The 22,634-nt window shown below is 38.8% G+C and overlaps 1 protein-coding gene across 2 annotated transcripts in view; it reads right to left on the bottom strand.

Annotated features, from left to right (window-relative positions):
- The window catches only part of ADGRB3 (adhesion G protein-coupled receptor B3), an 886,492-nt gene that overhangs the window by 421,621 nt on the left and 442,237 nt on the right, over positions 1-22,634 (bottom strand). For both annotated transcript variants that reach the window (XM_024996868.2, XM_024996869.2), the window contains exon 13: positions 18,169-18,277. In XM_024996868.2, the coding sequence (XP_024852636.1) occupies positions 18,169-18,277 (109 nt within the window). The remainder of the gene's footprint in view (positions 1-18,168; positions 18,278-22,634) is intronic.

The following is a 22,634-nucleotide window of genomic DNA, read 5'->3' as shown; positions in this document are numbered from 1 at the left end:
ATCATTTAAGAATAAATGAGAACTAATTCACTTATGAATGCAGGAGGATTTAACACTGCAGAATTATTTAATGCATCTACAGAGTTGGTTTATACATTTTTGCAAACAACAGGTGACGTATTACATGTTAAGGGACAGAAATTATAAAATTAAAGCTGAAGAGATTTGCCTCTCTAAATCATTTACAAGAGCTAGGATTTGACTAATGAGAAATAAATACATGGAAGAGAGGAGCTTCTTAAGATAGCGAAGTGCAAGTACCACTGAAATGTTTGTGGATCATTAGTGGCATCCTACTACAGAAGACAGCCCTGGAACTAACGCACTTCCAAACACACAGACACAACTCTAGTGACTTTCCAGATTTAGTTATTGCATAAACCTGTAAATATAGGATCTGGTTGCCTTGTGAAATAAACAGTATATGTACTCTTGAGATTAAAAACAACTACAACCATTCATCTCTCAGTGGACATTTAGGTTGTTTTCGCGTCCTGGCTATTGTAAGTAGTATGCAATGAACACCGGGGTACATGTGTGCTTATGTACTGTGGCTCTCTGAGGGTATATGCCCAAGCAGTGAGGTTGCTGGGTCATATGGCAGATTTAGTTCTTAAAGGAACTAACACAACACTGTTAAGCAATTATATTCCAAAACGTGTTCATAAAGCAAACAGAACAACAATCAAAAACATAGAGTCTTAAAGAGTAAATAGGTTGTAGAGCAATTATCCTTTAAATAAAAATAAATTAAAAAAAAAAAAAAGAGAGAGTAGGTAGGAACTTTAGAAGCTCCCTAGAAGGGAAGACTGTGCCTATGGGAATGGAGTGACCTAACCAAAGTCCCACATTCCATCAGCCAGATGATGTGTATATATGTGTGTGTACATATATGTATATATATAGATGTGTGTGTATCTGTGTCTATATCTACATATCTTTAATTTTTACTGTAACTCTTCAGGAAAGAGACCGTTACTTCTACTTTTGAAAGGAGCACCCTGAGGGGTTTGGAGATGAAATGGCACAGAGAAGTTCAGCTAATTGTAACACAGCCAACATTTGCAGCTGGTCAGGCTCCAAAGCCAGCAAGTCTTTCTAGGTACAAAATAGCATCCCAGCATTCACTGAAATAAAGAGCATCAGTCTTTAATTTGGGTTAGAGTTTTCTGTCAGACTCAGATGACAACATTTTTACTTATATTTCTGGAATTCAGTGAAGGAAACAATGGAGACGAGGAACAATTTAGTAAATAATTCTTGGTCTGATCAAGTAAAATATTTGCAAAGGTGAAACCATAAAAAGAAAAAAAATTTTAAATGATAAAAGGAATTAGCACTTCTTTTCACTGGTTATTGTTGTAGAGGCAAACCAGTATTGCCATAGAGATAAGCAATTATTTCCACAGAGACAGTTAAAATAGGACTGTTTTTCATATTCACACAAACTCATAGTAACATCCTTCTAATTCAGTTGAACAGCAAAATAAGAAAGATGGCCTGTGTGTGACAAATTTAGTGATTCCAAATCCTTACTGCATAAACCAATAGAGACCAGACATACACAAATGTTGCTTTTAGTTAGCTTTAGGTTTTCTATTTCTAGTCCAGTCTATAAATGAGCCTATCAGACTCTGACGTTACTGTTTCAAACAGAAGAATGAAGTCAGATTGAGAAGTCCTATCATTCCAGCATCATTATATATATTCTTTTTCAAATTCTTTCCCATTTAGTTATTGCCGAATGTTGAGCAGAGTTCCCTGTGCTCTACAGCAGGTCCTTGTTGGTTACCTATTTTACATACAGCAGTGTGCACATGTCCCTCTTTTAGAGGCAGTGTCTCAGGGCACTAGGAAGCGATTCCGTCTCCAGCATGGGCCTGTGCTAATCTGAAAGCCCTTCCCTGACTGGAATCTTCCCCTTGATGTCCAGCTGATAGACTGAAGCAAAGCACTGATCCCTTTGGGCAAAGCTCTTCACAGCTTCCAGAGGCCACAAAAGGGACAGCAACTTTTCTGCTAAAACTCATGTTCCTTACCGAGAACAGTTAAAATTCAAATCCAGAATGTCTGTGGTTAGGTCTATGTGCCAACACGTGTGAAACCCAAGAAATCTCAGTCTCGTTCTCACCAGATATCTTAATTTCTGAAACTGTGGCTTTCTATCTCAGGGCAGCTTTTACCATCCGTGTCTAATAGACAAAGATGTAGCCCTAGGAAACACTTCTTCATCATTCCTGTAACATGCCTTTCATACTTTCAACTTTTTTAAGACAGAATTTATTGAAGTATAGTTGATTTACAATGCTGTATTAATTTCTTCTGTACAATAAAGTGACTCAGTTCTACATATATATGTATGCATATATATGTATATACATAAATTTACACTTATATATTCATATTTTCTATTAGAGATGATCACACTAAGCAAAGTCAGACAAAACAAATATTGCATGATGTCACATGTGAAATCTAATATATAACACAAACCATCCTTTAAGCTTTAAACTCTTCTTTCACAGACACACACAGTGATGCTAGAAGCCAGTTTGTCCTCTGCTTTTCCTGTTCCTGCTTCTACACTGCTGAGCATCCCTGTGATCCTATACGTTGTACATTTCCAACTGAGCTTTGTGTGACCTCATTAGATTTTTTCAGACAATGAGCATTTTCCCAGTACATACAAAAATCCAAAAGAAATGACAGGACTAGGCCAAAGATTTGGTCTTTATCTGGGCATTCTCTCCTGGACAGTTACTGAAGGGATGGAGAATGAATGAATGACAAATAAGCTTACGAATTTTTCCCCAGCCAAGATATGTTATAAAAGATTCAGAAAAAAAGCATTATTCAAGCATCCTTTAAAATGTGCAATTGGTCAGAAAAACAATTTTGAATTTTCTAATAAAATAGAAATATATGAAAAACGATACAATAAAAGAATACAAACATTAGAGCTCATTTTACTTTGATGTGTAATAGAGACTCTATGAGTAAGATTCCCCTAGAGTCATATCAAAGGCTACAGTGAAGTTCTTTATATAAGAGAAGAAGGTTAGAACGTGGTTGGCTGAGCAACATAATCCAACCAATCCTTAACTTTCAATTACTAAGATGCCAAGGGATAAAAATGCATCCACTCTGAACAGGAAGCACTGATGAGATCACACTGCGTGGGTGCCCTTAACGCTCTGGCAGCAAGGTTGCATTGGGAGCATTTGTGAAAGAGTTAATTTGGCAAACACTCTAATACTAAGGATGCTTTACCAAAACATTTCCTGGAAAGCCTGAGGAATAAAAGTAGAAACAAACAAACAAAAACATTTTCCTATGTATTGTACTCAAATGGCACCACTGAAAAGAGTTCCTTAGAATAACAGTCGCTTTATGGCTAGGGAGTTTTCATTAAAATATGTGGTCACATAATGTATATATAAGGTATTATATGAAAGGAGACATGCCAAAGTAGCAACATGCTGACTCTCTATTCTTTCTTTTTGAATATATACATTCTTTTTTTTTTTTAACTTTAAAATATTGTATTGGTTTTGCCATGTATCAACATGAATCTGCCACAGGTATACACGTGTTCCCCATCCTGAACCTTCCTCCCTCCTCCCTCCCCGTACCATCTCTCTGTGTCGTCCCAGTGCACCAGCCCCAAGCATCCAGTATCGTGCATCGAACCTGGACTGGTGATTCGTTTCATATACATTCTTGTTAATAGTCTTTTGGAGTAGGGAAGGGATGGTTTGGGAGTTTGGGATTAGTACATACAAACTATCATATATAGGATGGATAAACAGCAAGGTCCTACTATATATCACAGGTAGCTATATTCAATATCATCCATAATAGAAAAGATTCTATTCTTTCTTAATGGTAAATTAAACCAAGATAAAGAATAGGTATGACAAACTGAGACAGTGTATTAAAAAGCAGAGACATCACTTCTACGACAAAAGCCCATATAGTAAAAGCTATGGTTTTTCCAGTAGTCATGCATGGATATGAGAGTTGTAATATAAAGAAAGCTGAGCACTAAAGAATTGATACTTTTGAATTGTGGTGTTGGAGAAGACTCTTGAGAGTCCCTTGGACAACAAGGAGATCAAAGAGTCAATCTTAAAGGAAAGGAGTCAATCAAAGGAAATCAACCGTGAATATACACTGGAAGGACTGATGCTGAAGCGGAAGCTCCAATACTTTGGCCACCTGATATGAAGAGCTGACTCATTGGAAAGGACCCTGATGCTGGGAAAGATTGAAGGCAGGAGGAGAAGGGGTGACAGAGGATGAGATGGTTGGATGGCATCACCAACTCAATGGACATGAGTTTGAGCAAACTAAGGCAGAGAGTGAAGGACAGAGAAGCCTTTCGTGTTGCAGTCCATGGTGTCGCAAAGAGCTGCACAGGACTTAGCCACTGAACAGCAAGTGTTACTTTTGTAAAAAAGGCTATTAAGTAACAAATGCTATTAAGATCAGGAGACCGCATGAGAGATTTATAGCATGGCAGTAGTTAGGATTCCTGAGAAGGCAATGGCACCCCACTCCAGTACTCTTGCCTGGAAAATCCCATGGACGGAGGAGCCTGGTAGGCTGTAGTCCATGGGGTCGCTGAGAGTTGGACATGACTGAGCGACTTCACTTTCACTTTTCCCTTTCATGCATTGGAGAAGGAAATGGCAACCCACTCCAGTGTTCTTGCCTGGAGAATCCCAGGGACGGGGGTAACCCTAGTGGGCTGCCGTCTGTGTGGTCACACAGAGTCGGACACGACTGAAGTGACTTAGCAGCAGTAGTTAGGATGAGAGCGAAGAGCTGGCACAGCACAGGGACACTGGAGAAAACGTTAGGATATCTGGGTTACTTGAAATGAGAAAGAATAGTTATTAACAAGGTTTTCTAGCTTGAGTTTTCTCAGGGACAAGAAGCATTATTTTAAAATGACTTCATGAGTATGGATGTACAAAACGGATAAACAGACAGATAGACCTGCAACTATGTGACTATTATTATATGTTCAGAAAACGCAGATCACGGCATCCGGTCCCACCACCTCATGGCAAATAGATGGGGAAGCAGTGTCAGACTTTATTTTTCTGGGCTCCAAAATCACTGCAGATGGTGACTGCAGCCATGAAATTAAAAGACGCTTACTCCTTGGAAGGAAAGTTATGTCCAACCTAGACAGCATATTCAAAAGCAGAGACATTACTTTGCCAACAAAGGTCCATCTAGTCAAGGCTATGGTTTTTCCTGTGGTCATGTATGGATGTTCGAGTTGGACTATGAAGAAGGCTGAGCACTGAAGAATTGATGCCTTTGAACTGTGGTGTTGGATAAGACTCTTGAGAGTCCCTTGGACTGCAAGGAGATCCAACCAGTCCATTCTGAAGGAGATCAGCCCTGGGATTTCTTTGGAGGGAATGATGCTGAAGCTGAAACTCCAGTACTTTGGCCACCTCATGTGAAGAGTTGACTCACTGGAAAACACCCTGATGCTGGGAGGGATTGGGGGCAGGAGGAGAAGGGGACGACAGAGGGTGAGATGGCTGGATGGCATCACTGACTCGATGGACGTGAGTCTCAGTAAACTCTGGGAGTTGGTGCTGGACAGGGAGGCCTGGCGTGCTGCGATTCATGGGGTCGCAAAGAGTCAGACACGACTGAGAGACTGATCTGATCTGATCTGATCTGATAACTATTTTAACCCCAGTTAACTTATAAAAGAATATAGATCTACTGTTAATTTGAAACACAATCACATGGTAAGAGTTTTCTGTGTTAAGGTCCAGGGTTATAATTATGACAGTATTACTAGTAGAAAATAATATTTTTTTAATTGGAGAGAAAAAAAGTGCCTTGCAAAGACCTTTCCAACTCAGATAATAAACCTACTTATTTTTTATATTCCAAAAAATTTTAAAAAATTACAAAGTACTTGAAGATGGACTGACAAGTTTATGGCTGGACTTAGTTGATTCATAAGTGTTCTTTCATTCTTGAGCTCCCATGACTTTATAAAGAGAAAAATACAAAAATGGTAGGAAAGGTGGAATTTATTAAATATGTTAACTGGCAACTCAATCTGACAGCTTTAAAAAGTCATCTTAAGGAACAGTTTCATTCTAGATTTTGACCAAGGATTCAGAGGTTGTAACAATGACAGAATACTGATGGCTTCAACGGGTAAAGCTGCCTTAAGCTGTAAGGGCAAGTATTTGTGTCGGCCTCAGGAAGCAAGAGTACGTAAAAAAGAAACAGCATGGTGACTAAACAACCTCTATTATATATGTAAATTTGCTAAGAGAGTGGATCCTAAAAGTTCTCATCTCACACACACACACAAATTGCAACTGTGGTCATGAATGTTAACTGAAATGATTATCTTAATCATTTCATAATACATATATCAAATCATTATGTTGTATACCTATAACTGATACAATGTTATATGTCAACTATAAAATGAAAAGGATTTAGGAAAAAATAAACCAAACAATTTTTTTTTGGATCCTAAACTGTAGAGACATTTACATGGTCACTGAAGTAAGTTTTAGATGTTTGTTTATAGTATACAGATTTGGAAATCAACTTGTCTTATTTTTGTTGTTGGGTTCTTGGAGACATAATGGAGACATTTCCTTGACTGTCTCTTTCACACCCTAACTGTCAGGACATTTAGATCAACCATTGAAATACCTCCAGCATCTGACTTCTTGTGTTATTTCCACTGGCATTGGGTCCAAACCATAGAGCTCTCTTGCCTGGCCTATTACAATAATTACCCTCCCATCTCCACATGTCCATTCATAACCTCGACTGTCTCCATAAGTCAGAAGGGTCCTTTCAGGACAGGCATCAATCTGGTCTGGTTTTTCGGCTCAGATTCTTCAGTGGTTTTGCATCTAGTTCAGACTTACAGTCAAAAGCCCTCCAATGGTCTGGTCCTCAGCCCCTTTCTGACTTCAGCTCCTCCACGGCCCCTCTGTCAGCCACCCCACCATCACTGGCCTCCTTCAGGCCTCTCAGATGTCGAGCACAAGGACACATCAGGGCCTCTGTACTTATTGCTTCTGCTGGAAAAGTCTGTCACCACAGGTCACCATGTCTCACACACTCAGGGCATCTCTGTTCAATTAGCACTTCTCCACCATCCACCCCCTCCGCTCTCCCCTTTTACTTGTCTTCATATCACTTAGTATCACTGGGCATGTTAGATGGTGCTTGATTGACCTCTGTCTCTGCTACAAAACACAGGTTCCACAGAACAACAGCTTCATCTGGTCTGTTCACTGAGAAATCCCCAGAACCTAGAACAGAACCTGACGCTCTCTTAACACCAATTACATCCACGAGTTATTACCAGACTAGTATACTGACACTAGAGAGCATCTGAAGGGGTTTCAGTTGGGTTGAAAGGAGAGCATGATATCCCCAGGAGGAGTAGGTCTTTCCTGCCACTAGAAGCATCAGGTATGACCTTTTCTCAGCAGCCTCCCCAGACACTCACCGCCAACCATTTGGAATAATTGGTCATAGAAAATGCAATAAGGTAATTCCTACTAAACAAGAAATTATTCAAAGAACTCAATGCTGCATAGCGTTCCAAACCATAGTTTTAAAAACAATGTTTGAACTATCTATTTTCCCAAGGAAACTGGTGTGTTAGTATCATTAAAAAAAAAAAGACAAGTATTTTTAGTTTGTTCTTTCTGACCTAAAGAAACACATACCACATGCTTCACATGTCTAGCAGGAAAAAGTATAGTGAGCCAGGCAGATGAGGTAGAATCTGACGCTTTCAGACTCAAGTCTCGCTGACTTAACCAACATCAGGTGCTACAGATAAACAACCAAAAAGATGTTAAATTATGTATTTTTCAGGCTTGATGTCAACTGACTACAGGCGTCTGTTTTTTTCAAAGAAAGAAAGCTAAGCAAGTGATGGAGATGTACAAACAATGAATGGAAGCAGGGATAGGAAAATAAACCTAGAAAGAGAAGCCACTTTATTTTTATAATTACATCATCAGACTGAAGGTAGGTTTCTCAATGGAAGAACAAGATATTCTACTAAAGAAATGATTAAACTTACCTGTGAGTGTAAGAAGGAACATAGATGTGATGTTGATGAGACAGCGTTGTGGAGAGAAAGGAGATGCCAAAATTGTATTATGCCATTCTTGAGATTGAATTTGGATTCGATTCCAGAAAATATCAAGTGTGAATGTTCATTATGAAAAGCCCAGTGTCTTATATTTCTAAACCAAGAACAGACAGCAATATCTAGCTTGGCAAAGAAAAGTGTTTTAACGTTAATATTTTAAAGGCATTGGCCTTACTGGATTAACAAGGGAAAATGGAAACTATACTTTCCAGAATATTCTATGTCTTAGGGTGTATATCGGAGAAGATGATGGCACCCCACTCCAGTACTCTTGCCTGGAAAATCCTATGGATGGAGAAGCCTGATAGGCTGCAGTCCATGGGGTGGCTAGGAGTCGGACACGACTGAGCGACTTCACTTTCACTTTTCACTTTCATGCATTGAAGAAGGAAATGGCAACCTACTCCAGTGTTCTTGCCTGGAGAATCCCAGGGACAGGGGATCCTGGTGGGCTGCCGTCCATGGGGTCGCACAGAGTCGGACACGACTGAAGCGACTCAGCAGCAGCAGCAGGGTGTATATAGGAGTGACTTCTGAAATTCCTTATTAAAGCTAATAATTATAAGATATATTTTGAAACTTTTTTAGCCTAATAATATTCCTTTTTTATTTGATATTACCAACTTTGAATAGTTTTGAAGGAACAGCTGTGAGACAGCAGTAAGCAACATTGATCTGTGCAAAGTAAATCCTTAGAGATAATTGTATCAGAATGTTAAGGGTGAATCCATTTCCAAGCTAAAGAGCTTGGAAATATAGATCTTGTTCATTGGGCATGCACTTTTCCTATAAAACTTTTATGTTACACCATCAGCTATCATGCAAGATGTTTCTTAAGTCTACTGTTCTGAACTTTATTAGTAATTCATATTAACTACAGTATTCATTTTGACATGTTCTCTGTCTCCTATTAATTACATGACATTGATTTTCTACTGTCTTATTCTGGAACATTTTATACTGTCTGTCTCTGACTATTCTTATTCTGACACCAGCAACCATTCTTTGGTTTTTTATTTTCCCTGTTGACATTGATTGCTGTTCAATAACTTACATGATTTCCTTCCAGTATAATGTGTAAATCTTATCTGACCATATAGTATATTTCTTAACCTGGTTTATTACTATACCTACTTTTCCAGGTGAGAATATATTCTAGAGATCTCTCCATAGTCATACATAGAGATATTTTTTTTATTTGGATATAATTGAAATATAACATTAGTTTCAAGTGCACAACATAATGATTCAATATTTTTATATTTAGTGAAATGATGACCACAACAAGTATAGTTAACATCCATCACCACACATAGTCAGTAGTACTGCTTTTCTGGAGAATCCCATGGACCAAGTAGGACCAAGGCCTACTCTCCATAGGGTTGCGAAGAGTCGGCCATGCCTGAAGCAACTCAGCACACACACGCACACACAGGCATCACCTTCCTTCTTACCCTCTTTCTGTTCTGAGAATTGAAAAAGCTTCTTTGGCCTCAACTATCACTTCTCTGCAGTTGACTACCAAGCGTATATCATAACTATTACTTCTCTACCAAAGCCTAAGACTGTTAAGTAGAAAGTTAGGCATGAGCAAGGAGGGGTAGCCTTGCAGATTCAAGCTGATCTTTAAACCCCATCTCAGACAGGTCCCAGTGCAGCCCAGGAGAGCTCACAGATACGCTACAAAATAACCAGAGACTGTTCCAACTCAGGCACAGGCGCCCTAGGCACACAATGGATACAATCTAACCACAGGGGCTTCTCCAACATCTGGACGTGTGCCCTTGATCGCTGCTGTGTTCTCCAGTGACCTTGGACAGCCAGGAGCCCATTAAGCATTCATAAATATTCTATATATACATATACCTTATATAACAGACTGAATTATGGGAAAAGCATGCACAATAGAGCCTGTTGTTATGTAGCTTGCAACTGTCAATCCAAACGGTCAGTCCACACCTGCCTAGATGAATATGTAAAAGCCCTCTCTTGAAAACCCCCATACCTCATCCTTCTGAAGCCAGTGCCTGTCTTGGCTTGGCCTACCTCTCCCTTGAGGTGTTCTTTCTCTTCTTTCCTTAATAAACTTGTTTTTGCCACATGTAAGACCTCAGATTCTTTGCGTTCTTACCAAGAGCTAACATCGACAAAGGAGGATCCTCTTTGACCCTCCTAAAACTGGTAACAAGACCACATTTTATTTTTCACTGGAGAGGTACATTTGCATTTAAACATTAATATGTGAAAGACGCTCTCAGATACTTGTTGAATGAATAAGATCCCAGTTCCTTCCTTCTTTATGACACCTTGTTCAGTTATGGAATGCCATTGTTTCTACCTTCAGAGTCTCAAACTGGTGACCATGTTTTGGGTTCTTTTCTATCACCAACTCTTAATTATCTCCTGCATGTAGATATTATAAAATATTATTTTAAAATATATTATAAAAAACCTTCTAGTCTTCAAGTCATTCTCAATTTCAACAAATTCTATTGCTGATGTAACTGGTGTCTCTCCGGGGCACAACTCTCGCATCTGGCCAAGCCTAAGGAGCTCCCTACGCTCTTCAGAACCAGAAACTGTCTTACACCAGGTCTCAGCATGCCTCTCCAACTTAGTCTCATTTCTTTCACTTCTGTAAATGGGCGTCTTTATCAAAATAGACTACTTAGCCTATAAACGCTATCTCAACTTTGAGAACTCTATTCTGTTTTTGCTAGAAGAACATTCTGGAATGTCACCACCTCCTTGCCACTCACTGTCCCTCCGACTGCTGCCCTGTCAACAATCCAGCCATCCTTCACAGTGTACTCTAAATGATTCTTTCTTAAGAAAAATTTCCAGTTCTTTGCATGGAACAGCATCTCCAGGAATGAATCTCTGTAATGTTTGGTTTACATGACACCACATACCAATGTATACGTGGTATTTTATTCATCTATGAAATCCTTTTAGGTGCACAACTAGACTGCAATATCCTTGTAAGATCATTCATACATTTTAATGACGTGAATCACTGAGGAAAGGCTTTGCTTAAGAGATAAATTCTTATTGTTTTTAATTGAACACAGTCAGTAGACCGCAGCATGCCTCACATCACTGATTATTGAATTCAGTTTGGTGACCACAATTCAGGTTTTAAGTCCAAAATTAAAACAAGCAATTTCTAAAGAATAGGGTATTCTTACCAATAAATAAGGCAAACACAAGGTGTTCCTTGAAGTGGTTATGGAAATGACTAAAAATATAACAGAAAACTATAAAACATTCTGCAGTGACTTTATGCAAATCTAGAGCATGCAGAAAGGGAAGAGGAACTAAAGAGCCTCTTGATGAAAGTGGAAGAGGAGAATGAAAACATTGGCTTAAAGCTCAACATTCAGAAAACTAAGATCATGGCATCCGGTCCCACCACTTCATGGCAAATAGATGGGGAAACAGTGGAAACAGTGTCAGACTTTATTTTGGGGGGCTCCAAAATCACTGCAGATGGTGATTACAGCCATGAAATTAAAAGACGCTTACTCCTTGGAAGGAAAGTTATGACCAACCTAGATAGCATATTCAAAAGCAGAGACATTACTTTGCCCACAAAGGTCCATCTAGTCAAGGCTATGGTTTTTCCAGTGGCCACGTATGGATGTGAGAGTTGGACTGTGAAGAAAGCTGAGCATCAAAGAATTGATGCTTTTGAACTGTGGTGTTGGAGAAGACTCTTGAGAGTCCCTTGGACTGCAAGGAGATCCAACCAGTCTATCCTAAAGGAGATCAGTCTTGGGTGTTCACTGGAAGGACTGATGCTGAAACTGAAACTCCAATACTTTGGCCACCTCATGCAAAGACTTGACTCATTGGAAAAGAATCTGATGCTGGGAGGGATTGGGGGCAGGAGGAGAAGGGGACGACAGAGGATGAGATGGCTGCATGGCATCACTGACTCGATGGACATGGATTTGGCTGAACTCTGGGAGTTGGTGGTGGACAGGGAGGCCTGGCATGCTGCGATTCATGGGGGCGCAAAGAGTCGGACACGGCTGAGTGGCTGAACTGAACTGAGAGCAGCTGGAATGCATACACTTGCCCTCTCACTCTGGTCAGGTGAGACTGCACATGCCCTGTTCTGTCTGGGACTGCAAACAACGTCACATCTCCTGCTCAGTGACTGGCTTTATGCTACTGCCTCCAAGAATTCTAAATAGTTTTGAGTCATGAGTTTGACTTTCATCCCCAAATTCTATTTTCTACTATAATAAATATGCAAATGCTAAAAGAATGGACAGTTTCAAGAGAGAATGGTTAACAAGTCACAGGGGACCTGAGGCTGAAGTATGAGAAGAGGTTTGATTTGACAATAGGGAGATTCCAGAAGGTTTTCTGAGAGGCATTTCAGGAAAGTGATGAAACATGGGGCTGAAAGGAAGAGAGGAGAAAATGTTTGAAGAGAAAGGGTAAGAAGTCAGTTTAAACTCTTCAAGGCATATTTTTCTTGACCAAAAATAACTTTAATGCAAATAACAGTAAGATATAGCCACACTGAGGTAACTGACAATATTTTTAAAAATATATTTAAAAATTCAGACTTTTACTCAAAAAAAGTCAATCACTTCCTATTCAGTATATTTAGAACATATACAGTATATTTAGAATACAACAGTTTGATAAACTAAGGCATACTGAAATTTAAGTCTCTCTGTTGACATCAATGTTTCATATTCATTGATTTATTCAGTAATTATATAAGCTATTTAATAGTGTTTACTATGTGCTCACTAAATTTTATTCACTACAACTTATCATTTGTCTATTTGAATGTCATACTCACACAAAACATACAAAAAATATTCAATTATCTTATAAATTCATTGGCTTGTTTAACATCTTTGTTCATAGAATATTTTTCCCAAGTCTTATGTTAATAAACTTCTTGAGGTCACAAGTCTTTTGAGAAAGTGATCAGGGCAATGGACCTGTTCCCTCCCACAATGAACATGCTACATTTATACGAAAAAGTTCATAGACTTTTAGCATGTAAGAGCATCTCAGTTATCAAACATTGATACAGGTAGGGACACTTTTCAGATAAAAGGAGCTTCAAAAGTTTTCATGTGAATTATTTCCGAAGAAAGTCTAAATCTTTCTAAGACATGTCAGTCATTTTCCTGCCATCTTAATCGATTGCAGGAAATTTTATCCTGATAAACAAGTGTTGCTCCCACAGGCAGTATCGGCTCCACCCTGCTAGTTTCTTTCAGAGCTTCTTTTTCATCATCTCAGCTATTCCATTTGCTATGTATGTGATCCTAACACCACCATCTCTGCTCCTAAACCATTCTACCTAAACCAGGAACCAGGAAAAACAGAAATACTGAACCTATATTTAAACTTGAAATAAACTAAGCTATCAGCAAGGTTCTGAGACTCTTAATCATATGGTCTTTCTTTTATATGTGGTTATTCAACTCTTTTTTTTTTTTTCTCAAGAGTTTATCTCTATTCCCGGAAAAGTGAGGAGGCTGTGCATACTGGCTTTATTTAAAAAAAATTGTAATCTCTGAAAACATGATGATCTTTTAAAATTCTTTGTGGAGTCTTACTCTAACACACTAAACAAGAATAGCCAGAAGGAATAGCAAACTTTATTAGTTACTACTTTATTTTTCACTAACATGCTGTGTGTGTGTTTGGAGGCCTGCAGGCATGTATGTGTAAGTTCCATGTTGGATAACTAATATTTGGACTTAGGATATAAAATGAATGCTAACTCACACATTTCACAATTTGTCACTGCAAATTATTCTCTCTGGGTGTCCTTGTCCTAAAACATTGGACATACCTGACAAGACAGTATAGTCATGTTTTATATATATACTAGTATCAAATATGATAACATGAAGAATATGAATAGTAAGTAATTATTATTGGTATCCTCCAGCTTGATATAACTGGGTTGTGATGGCTAATTTTATGTGTCAACTTGACTGGGATAAGGGATGCCCAGGTGGCTGGTCAAACAACATTTCTAGGTGTGTCTGTGAGTGTATTTCTTAAACAGACTAGTATTTGAATCAGCAGACTAAGTATAGATCTCCCTTACCAATGCAGGTGGGCATCATACCATCCACTGAGGTCCTGAATAGAACAAAAAGGCAGAGGAAGGGAGAATGTGCTTTCTGTTTAAGCGGGGACATTCATCATCTCTTACCCTTAGAATCCAGCACTCCTGATTCCCAGGTCTCTAAATTCAAACTGGGACTTACACCATTGGCTTTCTTGGCTCTCAAGCCTTCAGGTTTGGACTAGAACAACACCGTCATCTTTCCTGGCCTCCAGCTTGCATAGAAAGATCTCAGAACTTCTCAACCTCTAAAATTGCATGAACCAGTCTCCCCAGATAAATCAATTTCCATGTATCTATATACATCCTACTGATTCTGTTTCTCTGGAGAATTCTCACTAATATATGGATATTCTTTGGAAAAATCTTAAATATTATTGAGGATAACCTTCTTCTGGTCATCAAACAACAGTAAGTGAGTTCCTGTGCTAGTATTTGGAACAATAATAATGAATAAAATCTCTTCTGGCTAGTGTAATAACTGGGGGATATTTATGCACAGGACATAACCTTTTCTTATACGGACAGTCAGTGCTGCATAAGCGAGCAGAAGGCCAGACAACCACACTGTCCTTACACAAGGCTGAAGGCAATATAGGACGATATTGGTTTTATTTGCAACATTAAACTGCTTTGAGTTACCATGCTTAATATACTTCTTTAATAATTATAAAGGAAGTAGGTGAATCTAGGTAAAGCTTAATTTTAATAAAAAAAAATACACATAGTTTTCAAAAATCTATTTGGGAAGTCAAAAGAAAGGTAAAGAGGAATAAACATCTGCAATTGATGTCTATTTTTGGAATTTTTGTTGTAAATAATACAAGTAACACAGGGAATTTGACATGCTACTATTCAAACAGCCTAGTTACTACACTCTGAGACTGGCTCTGTTTTTTAAAGTTTTCTTCCAAACACATTCTGAATCGGTGCCATGTTTTGATCCGAAACTTTTAGCCAGTAATGCATTTTAGAATTAGATGTTAACATTTACAAAAATCAAGAAAACAATAGCTCTTTGCTTTTACCCTTTAGTTTTTTTTTTTTCCTTTGTAAATTATTTTGCAAATTGTCCAATTTTGCATAGCACACTTCCTGGTTCCTTCCTCCCCTCAAAATTCATAGTCCCTTAGATGAGTGGTTCCATCTTGAGTGATCAGCAACCCCAAAATCTCTCAAGGGTTTTCCTTTCATTTGCCCCAAATTCACAGCCCAACATGGCACCCCCTTTCCCCAGAGACATTACCTTTCCTCTCTTTGCCCAGACAAATTTGAATGGATATTTAATTTGAATTTTCTCTGATTTCTGAATCCGTCCTACTGAAAAGATACTATTTTCAGTCATTTTTTTTTTTCTCATTGCCCATAGCAAAGACTGCTCCCTTCATCCCTGAACCAGAACAAGATGCTAGACATGCACACTGGGGAGAAGTCTGGGGTCTCCACCACCTCCAGGAAGTGGACTAAGACATAAGTCTAACTCAGAAGACATAAGTCTAAGCCCAGGTTCGATTCCAGGGTCGGGAGGATCCCCTGGAGGAGGAAATGTCAACCCACTCCAGTACTCTTGCCTGGAAAATCCTATGGACAGAGGAACCTGGTGGGCTACAGTCCAAGGTATCGCAGAGTCGGGCGCGACTGAGCAACTAACACTTTCAGTTTCTTTCTAACTCATAAGACCTCGAGCTGCATAAAGATGGCCTAAGGGCAGGGAACCCTCTCCAGACCTTTGAGTACTCCAGTACACAGGTTCTTATCAACTGAAGAATACTCCCGGTAGTCAGCCATCCATTACCTGTTACAAGTTGAGGCTACCCTGCTGGATGATATCTCAGAGTCAAATGAGTCCCTGTAGTTCTAAAGGACTCAAGTATAGAATGAACCACCACACCATAACCATAAGGAAGTTATGTTCTATAACAGTTGAACTCCCCTGGTTAATCCCTCTACCAAGTTAGGCCTCTTTCTGATCTGCAAACTAAAACTTACATAGCCTGTAAATACGAATGTGAGGTAAGATATCTGGATTTAAGCTCATCATTACCTACAGTTAAGGGTCTTTATGTGAAGACTGCAAAAACATGACAAATGAAAGAAAACGAGAGTCCCAGTAACATCATGAGAGGAATCTTTAAAGAAACAAAACTGTAAACAGTGCTGCGATGAACACTTGGGTACACGTGTCTCTTTCAATTCTGGTTTCCTCTATGTATATGCCCAGCAGTGGGATTGCTGGGTCATATGGCAGTTCTATTTCCAGTTTTTTAAGGAATCTTTACAATAGCCAGGACAGGGAAGCAACTTAGATGTCCACCAGTAGACAAATGGATAAGAAAGCTGTGGTACATATACACAATGGAATATTACTCAGCCATTAAAAAGAATACATTTGAATCAGTTCTAATGAGGTGGATGAAACTGGAGCCGATTATACAGAGTGAAGTAAGCCAGAAGGAAAAACATCAATACAGTATACTAACGCATATATATGGAATTTAGAAAGATGGTAATGATAACCCTATATGAAAGACAGCAAAGGAGACACAAATGTATAGAACAGTCTTTCGGACTCTGTGGGAGAAGGCGAGGGTGGGATGATTTGAGAGAATAGCACTGAAACATGTAAATTATCATATGTGAAACAGACTGCCAGTCCAGGTTTGATGCATGAGACAGGGTGCCCAGGGCTGGTGCACTGGGATGACCCAGAGGGATGGGATGGGGAGGAAGGTGGGTGGGGCGCTCAGGATGAGGAACACATGTTCTCCCATGGCTGATTCATGTCAGTGTATGGCAAAAACCACTTCATGTTTAAATGCCATTCTCCCAAATCATCCCACCCTCTCCCTCCAATCCAGGTTCCATGTACAATACTGGATGCTTGGGGCTGGTGCACTGGGACGACCCAGAGGGATGGTATGGGGAGAGAGGAGGGAGGAGGGTTCAGGATGGGGAACATGTGTATACCTGTGGCAGATTCATGTTGATATATGGCAAAACCAATACAATATTTTAAAGTTAAAAAAAAAAAAAAAAAAACCCACTACAATATTGTAAAGTAATTAGTCTCCAATTACAAAAAAAAGAAACAGAACTATAAACCTGTATTTGCTCAATGCATATACTATTTAGGAAGAATATTTCTTTGTTCTTGCAGTTTTTCTTTTAACCACAAAGAGAAATATGCCATTCAGTTAACATAACTGCTGGAGGCAACAGCAGCCAACGGACCTGTGGCTTTGCTTCTCTGTGTAATGTCCCCTTATGAGAGACAGTGTTACAGGCGGCTAAAGAAGGAAAGACGCTTCCGTTTCACCTATGCTAACATTACGGATCTACTACAGAGGGATCCGAGAGACACACGGTGTCCAAGGACTCACTCAAGAAAACTTCAGCGGCAGCAGCACCGTGATAATGACCCCTAAAGGTCTCTCAAATGTCGTCCCACCCCCATGGAGACTGAGCACTCCCTTGGGACACTTAGCAAGAAAGTGGCTCCGCATCTTTGAGAACAGTGTTCAGAAGCCCACGAAGGTTTATTTTTTATATAATCACATAGCATATACTGTATATTTTCAACATGAGATTGGACAGTAATAAATGCTTGGTATATTTCTGTGCAGATAAATACAAGTAGGCCTATGTAAATGTATACATACACACATACACGTGCAAGTGTGTGTGTGTGTATGTGGGTATAACACACATGTTGTTTGGCCCATCGAAAAACCAGACACGAAGTATCCATAATACATTAGCCACAATACTCAAAGATATGAGCACTGGATATGACACTTAGAAACATATGGCTCAGATACCTGCAATGATTTTTTTAAATTTCAGTAAGATTTTGGGAAAACATCCTATTTCTTACCTACATTTCCAGTCATTAAGTATGAATTCTGAAAGTCCATCATCCCCATTCCAACAATGTGTATAAAATCTTCAATCACCTGCATTAACTCTATCGAGCCTGGATAAATCTACAAAAATAAGCAAAGGTTAGATGGAATAAAACAAATCTACATAACAGAAAACATAATGAGTTAAAAAATGACACAATGAAATAATAAATCAGCTCTGATTTATTTGAACATGTTTCTACAACTAGCAAAGCTGTAATTTTTGTTTACTTCTTAAATTTATGTTTATTAATTTTATTTATTAATATTTTAAACCATCTAATATTTGTATTTCTTGCACTAGTAGTTGAGAATGATAACAAACATCACACAGCAAGAACTCTGGAGATGATATGATACCATGATTGACACTTCATAAATCTAAGAGACTCAGAAACCTAACACATTGTACACTTAGAAGTAGCATGTCTTCACTTTTGATGGGCTCCTTTCCTCACTTAATTACAACATAGAACAACCACTGAAATTTGAGGGCTTTTTACATTTTCTTTTCTTTTTTTTTTTTTACTTAGGATCTACATGATGAACACTGAGAGAAAAAAAAAAGAATTATCAATATCATAAATATTTACATACTGTGACATTCACTGCAAAATAACTATCTTGGGAGAGACACATTTCTAATAATTATAATAGCTACTGTATCAATAATAATGTTGGCAATACTTGCAAGATAAAAACAGCTCTAGTGTAGGCATCTTACATGTACATACACAAGATACCCAACACCAGACACTTCACAACACTGGAAACAGATGTGTGTTTGCTAACAGATGACCTGATTCTGGCAATAGCTCATAACGAGTGGAATGTGAGGTCCATTTAAAAAGACACATGAATTTTAGCATGTGTAACCCATCATGCTGAAGAATTCAGCCCTCATTATATAACCATATTAAAGCAGAAAGTCTTTTGAAGTTAGGTTCATTTCTTTTAGTCATTCAGCTTCACTGCAGCTTCTAGCCATAAAAAAGTTAAGTGGATTAGAGAGTCTTAGTGGCTTCCTATTTGCAAAAGCTTGTGCAGAAGGGGAGGACATACTCTGATTAGCAGAAAGACATGTTGGGCAGGGTGGCCAGTAGAACTGTATGTATATTTTACAGGAGCTGTGGCTGCACCAATCCAAAAATCAGACACTTCAAATGCATCATAGACTTACATATAGCTGAGGACAAGAACAATGGCTGATAGTTCAAAATGTATGCCATAGATAGCTGTAATTTTTTTAATTATGGAAAGATTTGGGGAGAAATGCTATTTCATTCCTACAGTTAGTCATAAACTATGAATTTTGACAGTTCATTCCAAAAATGTACAGGACATTTCCATCAACTCCAAACTTCCTCCTGCTACTGTATTTTTCCTTCTGTTTTTGTGTAGGTGTATGTGTCTATGAGTATGTGTAATATGTGTAAATACACATTAAATAGAAGAGGCTTAATTCTCCCTGTTGAAAATAGAGAAGAGACTCCCTCTGTAATTAACCCCTTGCTCCCCTCCCTTTTCTTAGGGGCATTTACTTTAGAAAATGTTGTTCAGTTGCTAAATTGTGTCTGACACTTTGCAACCCCATGGGCTGCAGCACACCAGGCTTCCCTGTCCTTTACTATTTCCCGGGGCTTGATCAAGTTCATGTCCATTGAATCCGTGCTGCTATCTAACCATCTCATCCTCTGTTGCCCTCTTCTTTGCCTTCAGTGTTTCCCAGCATCAGGATCTTTTCCAGTGGGTCAGCTCTTTACCTCAGATGGCCAAAAGCACTGGATTATAAGAAAATAAGTAACTGTTAAATCCTCTCTATGTCTTCTTTGAAATGTATGTAAACATTTTTGAAAGCTAAATAGCTTCTTCCCAACTTAAAGAACCAGGGATGTCTCTCAGTGGAAAGTGGTCATCAAGGAAGGCAGGACTCTATCTTGCATTGCTGTCGGGGGTGGGGAGGATCCTAATTCAGAGTTGCAAAACTGTCTGCAGGCATTAAGATACAAGAGCTTATTTTTTCTTTGAAGAAGTGAAGTGAAGTCGCTCAGTCGTGTCCAACTCTGTGTGATCCCGTGGACTGTAGCCTACCAGGCTCCTCCGTCCATGGGATTCTCCAGGCAAGAATACTGGAGTGGGTTGCCATTTCCTTCTCCAGGGGACCTTCCCGACCCAGGGATCGAACCCAGGTCTCCCGCATTGCAGGCAGACGCTTTAACCTCTGAGCCACCAGGGAAGCATTTTTTTTTTTTTTTTAAGTCAATTAAGTAACAAGATGGTAATCCCAATTATCAAGTGAATTTAGGATGAACTGCCTGTGACAAATGGTGTTATCAAGTCCTCTTAAGCAAGAACTAGTTACTGTTTATCTTGAGGACAGAGTGTAATGACTTGCATCCTGTTTGGATGTTTGAAAGGGTGAAGTTACTCTATATCTCTTAGTGAACTGTCAGTGATACACACCACATTCTGGCTTAATGCCTGTTCAGTAATAAAACTGCTTTCTTTGTCATCTACCTTTGGGGAGAGGTTTTCTAGGGTGGAGGCAGATTTTGTTTGTAGCAGATTTTGTTTTGTTTATATTTTCCAAGCAGATTTCAAATATCATAGAACAAGGGCTGATATATATATATATATATATATATATATTTTTTTTTTTTTCCGTAAAGGGTCAGAGAATAGCTCTGTGGCTCATGGGGTGTCTGTTGTTCCAACACCCAGCTGTGTCCTTGCTGTACCAGAGCGGCCATAGATCCTGTGACTATGCTCCCAAACTATTTACAAAATAGGTGTCAGGCTGGATTTGGACCAATGGTCACAGTTTGCACACTCCTGTAGAGACACACGAGCTTTCAGTATAACTAAGAAATGCCAGTCACAATATTATGATTGAAAATGACCCGTCCATTCCAACTACGATCTTAGTCTATAAAACAGTGCTATGTGAAATGCAGCCTTTTTCCCCTACTTTAGGATCCTGAGATTTTGGGCTTCCCTGGTGGCTCAGATAGTAAAGAATCCACCTGCATGAAAGAGATGTAGGTTCGATCCCTTGGTTGTGAAGATCCCCTGGAGAAGGGAATAGCAAGCCACTCCAATATTCTTGTCTGGAGAATTCATAGACAGAGGAGCCTTGCAGGTTACAGCGCAAAGAGTTGGACATGACTGCGTGACTAACACATATACTGTGGTTTTGGTAGGATGCTTTAGCGAAACATAATTTGGTCCTTCATAACTGGGGCTGATGTGCCATAAAAAAATTCTGGAATGACAGTTTGTTGTCCAAAAGTGTGAATTCTTGATGGCAAAACCCTTCTGACTTCAATATTCACCATTTTATGCTGCTAGTTTTCCAGGTGCACCCAGACCTATGTTTTATTGAGCTATTCCTCTAAAATAGATAAACGATTCTCTCTGTAGATTTTAAACAGCTCTTATTTTCAAAGAGTTCACCCTTAGTGTCAAAAACCTGAAGAGTCTTTTATTACGTGGGTACATTTATGACAACACTGCTACAAAATAGTTGATTTATTTCAAATAGTTGTTTCAAAGAAGCATTAAAGATAATAACTACTGAAAATATATTTAAAAGATAAGAATATAGCTAACTCACAATCACAAGTAAATAGGGAGATTATGAATGTAGGATTTTCCATTGACAAAAAGTTCTGCCAATGTTCACTGATTGTTCAAGTTGGGATCTCATAGTAAATAATACCATCTGATGAATTATAGTCTTGTTTTAAATAGGGTAGTATTCATTTGATCTAAATATATCCATAGTGAATAGTGACCAGAATTCTGATGCACTCAGCCTTTGCAGTGTGTTCTACTGAGAGACACCGTTTTCTCACAGTGAGTGAAGGAGGTTCTCCTCTAGAAGGAAGCCAAGGGCAAGTATATAATTCAAAGTAGTAGGAAAAGATAGATTTAGGGTCTTAGACTAAGCAGTGATTTTTTTATTTTTTTCTTGCTATAGCCAGAAGCACAGCACGTGTACCTGATAATGAGGTGGACCATGCGGGACTATTTTTAGAGTTCCTATGATAACAGACATAGTGAGCTTTACTGCTGAAGGCCCAGAGCATGATCACAAAAGGAAGAGCAGAGAGAAGAGGAGCTCCCTGAACCTCAGTAAATACTCTCAGTTTCAATACTGCACTGCTGTCTTGGATTTTTTAACAAGGATCAAGTATCAAAAGAAAACTTAAAGCCATTTAACATTCAGTTAAGTTAAATTTCCACAGGGTTTATAAAAATATGCTTATTCTCCCTTTGTTAACTTCTAACCCACTTTTTTTGTGTTTAAGAAAAAATATTATTAACCACGCGTCAGTCAGTATGGCACAAATGGCATTTTTCAAATAATAACTAGAAAGATGGTAACAATAACCCTGTATGCGAGATAGCAAAAGAGACACATATGTATAGAACAGTC

The sequence above is a fragment of the Bos taurus genome, chromosome 9 (assembly GCF_002263795.3).
Source record: "Bos taurus isolate L1 Dominette 01449 registration number 42190680 breed Hereford chromosome 9, ARS-UCD2.0, whole genome shotgun sequence".
In the NCBI taxonomy this organism is placed as follows: Eukaryota; Metazoa; Chordata; class Mammalia; order Artiodactyla; family Bovidae; genus Bos; species Bos taurus.
The sequence above is the reverse complement of the archived record's forward strand: the minus strand, read 5'-3'. Positions and strand labels throughout refer to the sequence as shown.